This window comes from Eublepharis macularius, chromosome 2 (genome assembly GCF_028583425.1).
Source record: "Eublepharis macularius isolate TG4126 chromosome 2, MPM_Emac_v1.0, whole genome shotgun sequence".
Classification (NCBI taxonomy): domain Eukaryota; kingdom Metazoa; phylum Chordata; class Lepidosauria; order Squamata; family Eublepharidae; genus Eublepharis; species Eublepharis macularius.
Genome location: NC_072791.1, coordinates 6,237,345 through 6,251,443, shown reverse-complemented (window position 1 = coordinate 6,251,443; position 14,099 = coordinate 6,237,345). Strand labels below are relative to the sequence as shown.

General features: G+C 45.3%; 1 protein-coding gene across 1 annotated transcript; it reads right to left on the bottom strand.

Moving 5' to 3' along the window:
- Nucleotides 1-1,557: 1,557 nt before the first annotated feature.
- On the bottom strand, nt 1,558-12,439 carry GNPNAT1 (glucosamine-phosphate N-acetyltransferase 1). The gene is made up of 6 exons (XM_054969871.1): nt 12,343-12,439; nt 7,643-7,845; nt 6,114-6,176; nt 5,590-5,717; nt 4,412-4,473; nt 1,558-2,798 (listed from the first exon to the last, which is right to left on the bottom strand). Exons 2-6 carry the CDS (start codon nt 7,818-7,820, stop codon nt 2,651-2,653), a joined length of 579 nt encoding a protein of 192 aa, XP_054825846.1. The 5' UTR covers nt 7,821-7,845; nt 12,343-12,439; the 3' UTR covers nt 1,558-2,650.
- Nucleotides 12,440-14,099: the final 1,660 nt, after the last annotated feature.

Here is a 14,099-nt window from a genome sequence, read left to right as displayed (position 1 = left end):
GCAGAGAGAATGGTGGAAAATTGTCCGTGCCCTCTTTCTGGGAGCGGAAGTGCCTGCAGTGAGCAGAAAGGGAGCTGAGGATCCAGATCAATGGCTTGCATCTGCAAGGCAGTACCGGAGAGGAGGACATGTGCCGCTTTTCTTGAGCAGCGCTTGGCCAGGGTTGACTGTTCTGTCACGGCATAAAAGCATAAAACGTCAAGCAGCTTAAAATGCGTCTTGGGCTAAAAGCAGCCTATAAAAATGAAGTTAAAAGATCAACCCTTAATTAAAAGCTTAGGTAGAAAGTGTTTTGGCCAGGTTCCCGAAAGAGAGTAGCATAGGTGATCGGTGATCCTCAAGGAGACGGACATTCCAGAAGTCACTTCCCATTATTGAAATGGCCCTCGCTGAAGGCAGGAACGGCTTCTGCAGAAGACCTTAACTGGTGTGCTAGACAGACAGCATAGGAGGTTTGGGATGAGATTTGGGGCACTAGCTGTGTGACATTTCAGAAAAAAAAAATTGTAGGCAGTTTTTGCATATGTATATGCCATGCCAGGAAATACCTCTCAGCAATGTGCTTCCGCAGAGGTGGCTGGGCATATATTGGGGATTTGCCTCCCAGCAGAGCTGGAGGGACTCTGCATGTCTACAGTGCAGCCCCGCTTGTGGAACAGATGCAAGGAGCAACCCAAACAGGTAGGCTTCTCCACTGCTGGAAAACATTACCCACTGCCTAAACCAGAACCCAGAGCTACTTTTTGGCAAGTGCAGGGGAAGTAGTAAGAAAGGGATCAGGTTTTGCTAGCCTCACTTCTTAAGAATGGAATTTTATATGCTGGTGGAGTTTGAACTGGCCAGTTGGGAAAGAAAGTCTTTGGGTTGTAGCTCAATGAAAATGTCACCTCGCTGTGCTGCAGTGCCGCAAACTACATGATAGGAATTGTTAGAAAAAGAATTAAAAAATAAAACTGCCAATATTGTAATGCCACCTGCATAGACCTCATTGGGAGCATGGTTTACAGTCCTAGTCACCGTATCTCAAAAGATATTGCAGAGCTGGGAAAAGTGCAAAAGAGGGCAATCCCAGTGACTAAGGGGCTGGAGCGCCTTCCCGACGAGTCTGGGGCTTTTCAGTTTAGGAAAAAGGTGGGATGGTGGGGGTGGGGGCATGATAGAGGTTGCGTATGTGTTAGAGAAAGTGGGCAAAGAAGCTTTTCCCATGACCTATAATCCTAGAAATTGGGGGTACCCAATAAAATTAAATAGTATATTCGGGAAATGAAATACATCAAGTAATTCAGTTGTGGAATTCACTGCTAGTGTAGCCCATGAGCAGAGCTGGCTTTAAAAGAGGATCAGACAGAATCATGGAGAAGAGGTCCATCGGTGGCTACTAGCCACAGTAAGCCTCTAAGTACCAGTGCTGGGAGGCAACATTGGGGCAGAAGGTTGACCTTTAAGGCATGACAGTCGCCTTCAATGTTTACGGCACACATTCAGACCAATTCTGTGAATTTAATCTTAGCACATTAAGTGGATGGCAGCACGTTCAAACCAAAGGATAAGAATTAATAGACTCAAAATGAGATTTATTAAGTCCCCATTTTTCAGTTTTACAATGCTTTTAAATTGAATAAATAGAACAAACTTTTCCAGAAAGTTACGTACCACACTACTCATGAAATGAAAGAGCCCTCCTAGCTGAGAACAGCCCTCTGTGGTTCAGTGAAGCTTGATTATTCAAACAGCAGACTTTTCTGTAATGGCCTTCATTTGCTCACAATGCCCTGAACTTCATATGGAAACACCCTCCAGAGTTAAATGGAGGGTGGGTGTGGGTGGATTTGCCATACGTTTATTGTCAACTGATGACAAAAAGTGCTAAAACAATTTATGTAAATCCAAAGTGCCTAATCCCATCAAGCTCCTGAAAGCAGAATTTTTGGTTTGTAACATGTGCAGAACATGGCAGAAACTTTCACCTGCAAACAAACCCCACCAAGTTTAAGCAGGTAATTGTGAGGGGACACTGGGACTCCTGTGTCTTTTAGCAGGGACAAGAGTTGCCACATCCTGTTCCAAAAATCCACTGTAGGCGTAAGCCATGGGGGCATCTGAGATGTTGAACAGGTGTATTGATCTCTGTTGATTTTGCACAAGCTACCTCAGTTGGGAAATCTCCCTTCGGACTCTTCTAGGGCATGTGAACCTTGGGAGGTACATTGATGACAACGTAAGTGACTGAAGCCCAACGAAGAGCTTGTGTTTATCATTCCTAAGTGACAGAAATTGCACGTCAGTCCAAACCTGTAAGAACTGTTTGGCTACTGAGAAAAAGCAGCACATCACTTTAGAAAAATACGAGGCAAGAAAATGCATCAGGTAAAAATATATACCCTTTGGTTAAAAAAACGATCTCCTTTCATAATATTCATCCACTCCCTATTAACAAAAACATTACTTAGTATGAACAGTAGGAAAAATAGGTTTCACCATTTGCAAATAAACCTAAAAGAATCGGTCTGCAGCATTTAAGTATTTGTTGTCCCGTTTTTAGAGGCGATTGTACCTTTTACAGAAAATACTGGTTTTCCAGGAAGAATGCAGACAGCAGCACAAGGTCCCCCACCAGCAGTCTGTTGCAAGAGATTACAGCGGAATTTCTTTAGTTGAAGAACCTTTGATACATGTAGTTTTCTTCAGATACTGAATACCCAAACTTTTTATAAAAAGCTACATTTTTTGGCAGACACTCGAGTGTAATTTTGTAACAATTCAGTCGCTTGCTTAGCAACGTAAGAGTGGCTGTCAATCTAAAGAGAGGGGGGAAAAGAGAGTTAGTACTTTGAAAAAGGAGGATGATCTGGCAAGATTCTTCCAGGAGGGGTGAGCGCCTTTTACGATGGCATGGATGAAAACCACGTTCTCTCTACCTGTCAATGCTATGATACCATCCCCAAACAAATCAGCTTCAAGCTTAGAGAGAAGAGGAGGGGAAGGCACACTCCCCTTTCCAACCTGCCTCTGGGGGAGATGGATAGAGGGAGCCAGAAGGTTTGAATGCAAAGACAGGTGTGAACGGAAGAAAGGTACGGCACTAGCCGCTGCAAGAGCCACCCACACAACAACAGGCAGAGGAAGCAGATCAAGCCTTTGAAGCAGATGGAAAATCCATACAAGCCATCCCGAAAAGGGCTGAACATCCGGACAGGAAACAGAACTGCCCAGTTTTAATTTGCCCTTCATGCTTTCCAACCAGAGACTTAAATGATTTTATGTCTTTGTAATTGCAGTTGAATTCCTCAGGAACTCAAAGTAGCATTCTAGCCTAAAAACTCCATGAGGGTTTTATTTACTGAAAAAATTTATAAACTACCTCTTTAAAGGCCTGCTCAAGGAGGTTCACAAGTAAAACAGCTTTATACACTTCCATCATCAAACCAAGCACAAAACTGTCAGAATTTAAAACCAGCAACACAAGCCAGAAGACTGCTAAGGAAATAAACATAAGCATAAAACCATATTCAACACCGTAAGGTTCTTTTTAGCAGGGGGCATAAAACAATAACCATAAAACAGTCCTCAGCAACAGATATGGATGGATGTTCCTTCAGTTAAAAGCTTGGGAAATAGGAAATGTTTTGGCTTGGTGCCTAAAAGCCAGTAAAGCAGGTGCCAGGGGGGCCACGGGAGAGCAGCATTCCAAAAGGTACCACCTGATAAAGCTGTGTCTCTCTCTTGTGGCTCTGCACAGAGAACAGGGCTCAGAAGGAAGATATTAATGGGCTGTCTGGACAGTATGAGAAAAAGCAGTCTAGGTACCCTGGCCCCAAGCCATTTAGGGCTGTAAATGTAGGAACTAGCACATAGTCACAAACTGGCAGCCAGTGGTACAATCCCTTATACCCAGGTCTTGACTGCAACCTGGCAGGTCAATTTGGCCCAGCTGAAGTTTCTTGGTAGTGTTCAGAGACAGCCCTGAATAAAGAATATTACAGTAATATAATTACTTTGGCTTCTTGGTAAGGTGGGCTGACAGCAAACGTCTACAGCCAAAGAATGTGCAGGGAAATAGATGTGGGTTTCCCTCATAAAAGCCCAACAGCTGCAGCATCGCCTTTTAGAATCTGGCTGAGGTGTTCATGCAACACAGGGATAGAGATTCTCTGGCCCCATCATGTGGCCCTTAGAAAAGCTGTAAATGCGGATGTCATGCTACTGGCCTACTTTACAAAGATGTCAGAATCACGGCACTAATGACCATGAAGAGCTTTGGACACTTGATGAATGCCGTGCTAAGTTATTTCAGTATCCATGTGGGAAATTAGTAGGACTGCAGTTTTCTGGACCAAGAAACCTGCTTGTAATTCGAACGCATGACCTTGGCCTCCCTGGTCAGTGATCACAACTGTCAAGAAATACTTACAGTTTCCCAAGCTGCTTTCCTCGACATTCCCCGCTTACGACAACATCTTCTATTCTTCCCCTCTGGAAACATGAAACAAATTCTCATCAGGTATGTTCAGTAACCATAAGTATAAGGTAGGAAGGACCAAGGGCACATGAAGTCCCCATGAACTCAATGGGACTTTCTTCAGAGAAAGCACACACAGAGAGGGTCCACTGACGCAAACAAACAACACTTCTGGTGGGCTTGCAAATTAGTAAACATTTAAATGATAAGGATACATTTACCGTGTATATGTTTCTGTAAATATTTATTTACCTACTTTTGCCTCACTTTTTCCCCCAATGGGAAGCCAAAGTGACTTACACCATTCTCCTCCATTTTTTCCTCCCAACAACCCTGCAAGGTAGGTTAGGCTGAGAGTATGGAGCTGGCCAAAGGTCACCCGAAAGTTTCCATGGCAGAGTGGGGGTTTGAACCTAGGTTTCCTGGATCCTAGTCTGACACGAAACATTACACCACACTGGTGTCAGACCAATGATGAGCAGGGGAGTCTGTTGTAGCGAACCAAGAGGAACAAGAGGCCCTGCGGGCTCAGTTCCCCTCCCTGGATCTGATGTTTCTACAATAACACATTTGAATGAGTGTTTTTAAAAAGGAAATTCACATCCCTATCTTGTGAAGACACTGGAAGCATCTTGGGGAGAAAAGAGGGGTTGTACTGCACCATTCCAGGAAGCCTGTCGCCCTGGCTGGGGGAAAGCGCCATGGAGAGTGGAGCAGCAGGATACAACTCTTAGTAATAATAATGACAACATTCAATTTATATACCGCCCTTCAGGATGACTTAACACCCACTTAGACCGGTTTACAAAGTATGTCATTATTATCCCCACAACAAAACACCCTGTGAGGTGGGTGGGGCTGAGAGAGCCCTGAGAGAGCTGTGACTGACCCAAGGTCACACAGCTGGCTTCAAGTGGAGGAGTGGGGACTCAAACCCGGTTCTCCAGATTAGAGTCCTGTGCTCTTAACCACTACACCAAACTGGCTCTTGCCATCCCTCTGGCAGGAACCTGAACTTGTCTATCAATACTCAGCCACCACTAAACCCTGGGTTTATTCCCATATCATAAACGGCTAGGACTAGTAAGCCACAGAGCTTATTTGTGATAACAACTTTGTTTCATACATACCTTTGCACATGAATGAGTGAATTTATGTTCAATAACTAAAGTTGCAGTCGCCACAATCTGTCCTAGATTTGTATCTTCCACTACGGTCACGTAATAGTCCCCAGAACTCTTCATGTGTTCAAAAGTTTCTGTGGAAACAGGAGCAAGGGCAACCTTGATAACACAAGCAGCATGTTTTTTTCCGGGCAGCCCTGCCCACCTTCTCTGCCTGCTCACAGGCATCTCAGTGCACCTACGCAGGATAGGAGGGGCACTTAAGAAGCAACTGGAATGTGCAGCTCACCAGTGGACAAGAACTGGCTGGAAGGAAAGATTTCCTTGTCAAGGACCTCACAGGTCTCTCACTGAGGAGTCCAGTGGTGTCTCCTCATGTGACAGGCATCACTTGCAGCTACCAAAGTGGGCTTATGGCCAGTCTGGAAGGTGGCACAAGACTGTCCTGCTGTTTGGGCTGCAACACAGCAGACTCTGTGGAATTGGCCACTTCCGCTTACTTCTTCCCAAGCAGCAAAACACAAACTCACTTTTGAATTGCTCGTGGTTGACAACGCCAGTTTCAGTCAGCTGACCCAGAACTTTTAAAAAGCCTGCAAGAGAAAAGATGCTTTTTAAAGACGAGTTTTGCAAACAGCGTCAACACCCACTGCAAAAGCACTGCCGGGACAGGCTCCGATATACACCCAAAGCACCACTTGCGTTCAGAGACTTCGGGAGAGGTCTTGGGAGAAGGCGGCATTCCCTCTGGGTCTTCCACATTCCACTGCACAATGAAAGAGGCAAGAAAACTCACCCTCCCGATCAATAGGCACGCACCCTGCTCTTCCAGTAATCATTTTTTTCATACAACAGATGTAAACGTGAAGCATGTGAGGTGAAATACTTTCTCCAAACTACTTTGAACAAGTTCAGCAACTCATTTAAACTGCGCTGCCACCTGTTGCAAAGGAGCAGCATGTGCCACAGAGTCCCAGCCCTTGGAGCCATTATGCTGGCAGGCTAGCTAAGCACGGGGAGCTATTTTGCACACGTGGTTTAAAGAAGACCCTGGCCCTGTGGAAAGTCACATAGGAAGTCACTTGATCATATCAGTGTCATGTTCAAAGCTCGGCTATCCATTCCAAGACTGACGGTTGGAGTTGATCAGCCTTTCTACTGGCACAAGGCTGAGGAGAGACTCTTTTCCGATCCTCACAAGAGCCCAGGCCTGGGTGGATTTTGGTCCATACAGATCTCATAATCTCTATTTTAGATGGGGGGGGGGGTCGGGGTCAAAGAGGGGCCCTCTTTCCTCTGGCACCAACAAAATATTTGGCGGGATCCAACCCTAAGATTTTGGTTTCAAAGGCAAAGCCAAAATATGTTCTCTTGACTAGTTATAAAGTCAAGGGAAGGCAATTTCGTAAAGCCAGATCAAGAAGACAGGGTGGCTCCAAGCAACCTGGCAGGAGTGGCTTGCATGGGATACCGTCTGGCAGGGACAGAATCTTGAGGAGGAGCCCCAGGCCATGGCAGAGCGCCTGGTCCGTATGTCTCAAGTCTATGCTCTGACATCTTCACCTGAAAGGAAGACATGCAGCAAGTGTCAGGAAGACCCTTTCTCTGCCCAGGATGCTGGACAGAAGAGACCACTGAGATGGAGCCATGGTCTGACTTGGTGTCTCTGGTACTCAATCCAGACACCATCCTAAAATCCAGTCATTTTACTTACAATCCTAGCATAATTCACTGGGTTTATCTGTTGGTATCAAGATGTTAAGACTCCACAGAACAGTTTCAGCCTAGAGAAGTGTTCTGTGGCATTCAAAAGCTTGCTCTCTCCCAACAATTACAGTTAATCCAATAAAACATCTTGAACTCTTCCTGGTGTTCTGGACACTATTCTCTTATCTCAAGCCCAAGCTGAATTTGCTAGCATGCCTGCCAGGAACAGATAGAATATTCACAACGTAAGGCCCGTAAATTCCAAGAGTAGATGGTGCAGAACCCTACTAATTTCTCACCATTTTCATGTAACTCAGTTGATTTTTAAAAAAGAACCCAAAGGGAACTGTACCTCGGTTGATGTCACCAATGCATAAAGGTCTCAAAACCAAACCGTCGCCAGGGTCTGCAGGAGAAATGGCAGGTGAAAAGGTGACGCTGCTCTGGCTCCAATCCAGCTCACGAAGGAGGCGGGGATCATACAACGGCATGCTGTCAGTGTCGGCCTTTATTGTTGCTACAGGCATCATGGCAGCAAGACCAGCAACTGGCGTTCTGAAATCAAAGGACAACTTTGATCAAACAGTTGCCATCTGGAAATACTTTCTGTGCTGATTCTTCCTTGCTTTTTGAAAGTTTCTTCTGTCTTTCGATTTCAGCCTACAACTCTTTGCTTTTGGGGTAAACATACAGCTTTTCCCCTTTTTTGCCTTTAAGGGGGGAACTAGACCAGCCCCCTGCCCCTCCAACACCCAGTTCGTTTTGCCTTGGCCTGGCACCCTTACAACAAGGGTGGTTCACTAGGCTGGTTATCCTGGCTTCCTTATGTGCATCACAAGAAAGCCAGGATGACACAAGATAACTTGGACTAAATATTGTGTGTGAGTGGCCCTCCTACTGGGTTATCCTCTTATTCCTCTGCCCTCCAATTACCCTTCTACTGTACCCTGAATTTGTCCCCACCCCCCAACACACCATTTCTTTTTTAGCTCCCAATTATGAAAATGAAAAACTATAAAATGCAATAAAGATACAAATCCAACCAATACTATGATCGCACAGAGGCTTCTTACCCTGACATCTGCAATGTAAAGTTAATAAAATTAGTGTTTATTTTTCATCATGCCCGTTCTTTGAACTCAGGTTAAACAAATTTTCTAAGTTCAATACGCCTTTGAAGACAAAGATCCTTTAGAGACCTATTTTAATTAATTAATTTCACTGGAGCATTTTGTAGAACAAGGACTAACTGCGATATATTTCCTGTAAAGCCCTGTCAAGAAATTTATCTTCTAAGAAGATAAATTTGGGGAAACTAAATAGAAGGGGGGCAGTATTGAAAAGGTAAATTTTGGTGGTATCAAAACTATGTATAATGTTTGAAAAGATATAATAGGTGTTGTCAGGGCTTTTTTTCTGGGAAAAGAGGTGGTGGAACTCAGTGGGTTGCCCTCGGAGAAAATGGTCACATGACTGGTGGCTGCTGAGCAGCGCGGAGGGCAGTCTAAACTCTCCTCTGTCTGGAGATCAGGGGGCGGGGCCACCAGCCATGTGACCATTTTCAAGAGGTGCCGGAACTCCGTTCCACCACGTTCCAGCTGAAAAAAAACCCTGGGTGTTGTAGAGAAAAATGTAAATATGTATTATTTTTCTTTGTTCTTTTTCTTTAATTTCTATTATTTTCTCTCCTTTTTATTTTTTTCTTTCTCTTTTCGAGATTTTAAACTTATCAATAAAATTAAAAGTATTAAAAAAAACCCAACTCTCCAAAATTTCTTTAAAAACAAACACTATTAGTCTCATCAATACAAAAATTTAGTGTAGACCGCTATTGCTATGGGGATCTCATCAGAGAAGAACCTGAACAAGTTCACCTTAACAGCATGCAAGAGTCTTACAATGAGCTCAGGAAACAGGTACTTCACCATGCCTATCTTTCTGGTATCTTTCATGCTCTTTTTTGGGCTCCCCAGAACTTTGCAACATTAGTCTGACATTAGTTGTTGTAGATTTTCTGTGCTGTATGGCCGTGGTCTTGCCATTGTAGTTCCTGACGTTTCGCCAGAAGCTGTGACTGGCATCTTCAGAGGTGTAGCACCAAAAGACAGAATTCTCAGTGTTCCGGTGTGGAGAAAATGTTAGCAGGTAATTTATATCTACTCAGGAAGGTGGGTTTGGGCTGAGTCATCCTGAAAGAGTTTCCCAGGTTTTGGCATGCTAATGGGGGGAATACCGTCTGACACATGCAAAGGGAACTGGACTTCCATTGCATGAATAGCTGCACCACCCCTGTTTGCCAGTGGTGAATGCCCCTCCCCCAGCTCTGGGTTCCAACACAGCTTCTGGGGACCCCCCTCAAATTCTCCATGGGGCAGTTTCCCTCCCCACTGATCTTTCACAGCAGGTGGTAGCTCAGCTTCTGCAGAAGCCCAAGTCTATGGAAAACAGTCCTCCTGCCCCAAGCTCTCTGCACATGCTCCAGAATATGGGGTGCCATAGCAACCACAGATAAAAGTTTGCCTGAAGTCAGACTTTGTGGACCCCTGCCAGAGAGCATACATTTGATGCTGTATCACTGCAGTACCAGCATCTCAGTTCCTTTTGAACACATGGAAACTCACTAAAGCTTAGTCAATCAATAATGATTAAACAAATAGAAAGGAAATGTTTGCTGTAAAAGATGGAGAAAGCAAACAAGGAAGCAGCCGACTTTATCTTGGATCTTTCCCACCCTGCTTGAGGCCAGTTTCTCTTGGCGCCAAAGCTGGAGTAATCACGATTTCTACAAGAAACGGATCTGCTTTAGGAACTTGGAAAATAGCCTCTCTGTCACTAGAGGAGGAAGTCTTCTAAAACTCTCCTCTGCTGTCTCCTCCCCTCGGAAGTTAAGCACGAAACAAACAGAGGGGTGGCCTTTTCAGTGGTGACACCCTATTGTGGAATTCCTTCTGCAGCATTCTTTTATTTTATATGCCAGGTGGAACTTCCCCCCCACAGGGCATGTAATATTATTACTGCTTCTGCCCTTGTTTAAATTGATGCCTCATCTATTGTTGACTGTTTTATTTTGCTGTTTTATAATTTGACGGCACTCATCATCATGCTGCTCAATTTTAGATGTTACATTTTATTTTTAATTTCACTTGTAAGCCACCCTGGAGACGTCAGATGAAGGAGTAGAATAAGCATATTAAAATAAACTAAGTCTATTACCAACAGTTGAGATCACAGTTAGCAGGAGATGTAACAAGGCTGAGCAGTGATGATCGGAAAAGCTTCAGGTGCATTGCACTTAATAGGTCTTATGTTAATCACAACTACTCATTTGTAAGAGACTGTGGTGCTATATAACATTTTTGAACCTGAGGCTATACAATTAAATTTCCCTTGTATGTCTTATTCACACCCATATACAGTTCCAAGTAAATAAAAGATAAATATCAGAAGCTCCTGATAGATACATTCAATTTCCAATAGTAGGATGAGTGGCGGTTTATTTAGCGCATCTTTATCCCTCCCGTTCCTCCAAGGAACTCAGTGAGGCTCAATGAAAGTGTCGAACAACTGTGCTGCAGCAGCGAAAAAGCCCAACTCTATACTGGGGGTTATTAGGAAAGGGACTGAAAATAAAATGGCCAATGTTATAATGTCCCTGGATAGATCTATGGTGCTGCCTCATTTGGAATACGGCGGGCAGTTCTGGTCACCATATCTCAAAAAGGACATGGCAGAGCTGAAAAAAGCACATAAGAGGGCAACCAAGATGGTTAGAGGGTTGGAACACTGTTAAGGGACCCCTCCTCTAAAATTAATAGGCAAGGATTCATCCTCACAGGACACCCACACAAGAGGCAAACCTGCCTCAGTGACAGAGTTCTATTTTAAAAATTCCCCTATCGAACACCCTTCTTATGAGTAAAGGCTGGTGAGTCTGGAACTCAGCAATTCAGAAGAAATTACTAAGTGGGGGGGGGGATATGATACCGGTTTATAAAATTATGCACAGGCTAGAGGATGTGGGAGCGTCCAGTGAAACTGATGTGAAGTAGATACACAATGAACAAAAGGAAATACTTCTTTTAAGGCAGACTGTAAACAACATAAATAAATAATAAATAAATTTATGCAACCAGTGACTAACACGCGGGATGCGCTGCCAGAGGACGGAGTGGTGGCCACAGGCGTAAACGGCTTTAAAAGAGGATTAGACAGATTGATGGAGGAGGGGTCTATCAGGGGAGTTAGCCATGGCGAATAAAGGGAACCTCCAGACTCCAAGGCAGTCAACCTCGGTGGCAACATTGGGGAAGGCCTCGGCCTCTGTGCCCGGCTGTTGGCCCTCCAGCGTAAGTGGCCGGCCCCTGTGTGAGACGGGGTGCTGGGCTAGGTGGGTCTCTTCCAGTGGGGCTCTTCTTATGTTTAAACTGACCCCCCACCCCCCATTTCCAAAATTTAGCTTGGCAGCTGCAAGCTCAAAAAGTTCAAATTCTGCCCTGGCCGATTTAAATTTACATTTGTTTTAATTTAAAAAAAATTATATTTATAACCCGCTCTCCTCACGAGCCGGACTCCGAGTGGGTAACATCAATCTATAAAATCACAGTAAAATACGTTAAAACATAAGCACATTTAAGTGCATTAAAAGCATGAAAACCCAGTCCAAGAGGCAGCAATTCTTCACAACAGCCCATTAGCCAAACCAGCCTGAGCAGGAGTTCTTCTCACCCCCGCAGGCTGGAGATGAGGACTATTCTAGCCTACCTAGCGGGGCTGTTGTGAGAACGACCAGAAAACAACGTGCCTGAAGCGCTTCGGGCGTCCCAACGCCTGAGGGAGGGAAGAGGGAGCTTCTCTGGCGGCCCCTCGACCTGAAGCGCCCCGGGGGAGGAAGCCAGGAGCCGCAGCTCAGAAGCGGAGGCGACAAGGCGCTCTGCACATGATCAGAGGCACTCTTGCCAACACTTTTCCACAAGGGGGGGAGGGAGCGCGCGCGCACGACGCCCTCCTCACCTCAGCCCCCCCATCGCGCGCGCGCGCACCCACGCCACTCACCCTCCGCGAGCTCTTTCCCTTTCGCGCGCGCACCCAAAAGTCTCTCTCTCCCTCTTGCCTCACAACGCCGGTTCTGAGGTGGCGCCTAGCGCGCATGCGCCGAGCCGCCACCGTCACCTCACCAGCATAAGTGACGTGGCCAGTCCCGCGCGGGGGACGGCCCTTAGCAGCCGTTCTCTAACGTGCCCCTCCCACCCACTCCCCCAAGCCACGCCCACCATTCTCCGCCCGCCAACGCGCTTGCGCTGGCCTTGAACGCCGAAAGGAGAGGCGAACGGGCCGCGCCAAGGGGGCGCATGCGTATTGGTATATGGTCCTTTGCACGTGGTGCTTTACAGTGCCTCAAGCAAGAAGACTGGTCCCCCCCCCCGAAGATCTTACAATTCAGCACTCTGTAATGCAGTTATTATTATTTGTCTATTAGTTCTAAAACGCCTTGCAAACCCAGCGGTTGACACACGTGGACATGCATGCTTGCATCTTAAGGCGACCGTATGAATGAAAGACCGCCAAGACGTCCCATCATGAACAGACTTGCTCAGATCCTGCAAACTGGAGGACGTGGCTTCTTTTATTGATTCCAGCCATCACTTTTTGGGTCTTCCTCTTTTCCTGCTGCCTTCCGCTTTTCCTAGCATTGCTGACTTTTCCAGAGAGTCTTGTCCGCTCATGACGTGACCAAAGTACAATAGCCTCAGTTTTGTCATTTTAGCTTCCAGGGAGAATTCAGGCTTGATTTGATCTAGTGCCCACTTATTTATCTTTTTGACCATTCATGGTATCTGCAAAACTCTCCTCCAGCACCACATTTCAAATGAATCAGTTTTCTTCCTCTCAACTTTCCTCACTGTATATCCCACCTTTTGTCGGAAAGACTCCCAACAGCGCATACGTGGTTCGCCATTTTATCCTCAAAACAACCCTGTGAGGTAGTTTAGGCTGAAAGAGCGACTGGCCCAAGATCACACTGCTTTTTTATTTATTTATTTATTTATTTATTTTGTTTACATTATTTATAGTCCACCTTTCTCACTGAAACTCAGAGTGGGTTACTCAGTGAGTATAATGAGTTTCAAAGATGTTTCAATAAGCAGCGTGCATTGGGCACATAAATTAAAATTTGCAAAGATTTACAACCAGCAAAAATACAGAGTTGAAGAAACGCTGGAACAGAGCATAAGCAAATGTAAGACTGACATATTAGGAAATTTTTGGGACATCCTGCTCTTTCTTTATGTCTCCCATCTCTCTGTGCTCTGGAGTAACTAAAGTGTATCAAATCAACATGTGCTCATGCACACTATGTTTATTATTTCTTTGTATTCTTCCTGTGCTTAGTCAGTACAGGATAAAGGCCAAATTGATTTTATTTACTATTTTAGATTTGTATTCCACCCTCCCCGCAAGCAGGCTTCTTTTAGCAAGAATATTAACCCTTGAGTGGATAAGGGCTCAGATGTTTTCCCTTATTGCCCTTCTCTGTCAGCCTTGGGTATATCCTCTCTCAGACATGTCTAGATATCACTGGACCCAAAGCAGTGGGGTATAATTAGGGTTGCCAGCTCCAAGTTGGGAAATTCCTGGAGATCTGTGGGGTGAAACCTGGAGGAAGAGGGGTTTGAGGAGGGAAAGGACCTTGGCATGGCATAATTCCATAGAGTCCACCCCCCAAAGTAGCCATTTTCTCCGGGTGAACTGATCTCTGTGGCCTGGAGACCAGTTGTAATTCCAGGAGATCTCCAGCCACTACCTGGAGG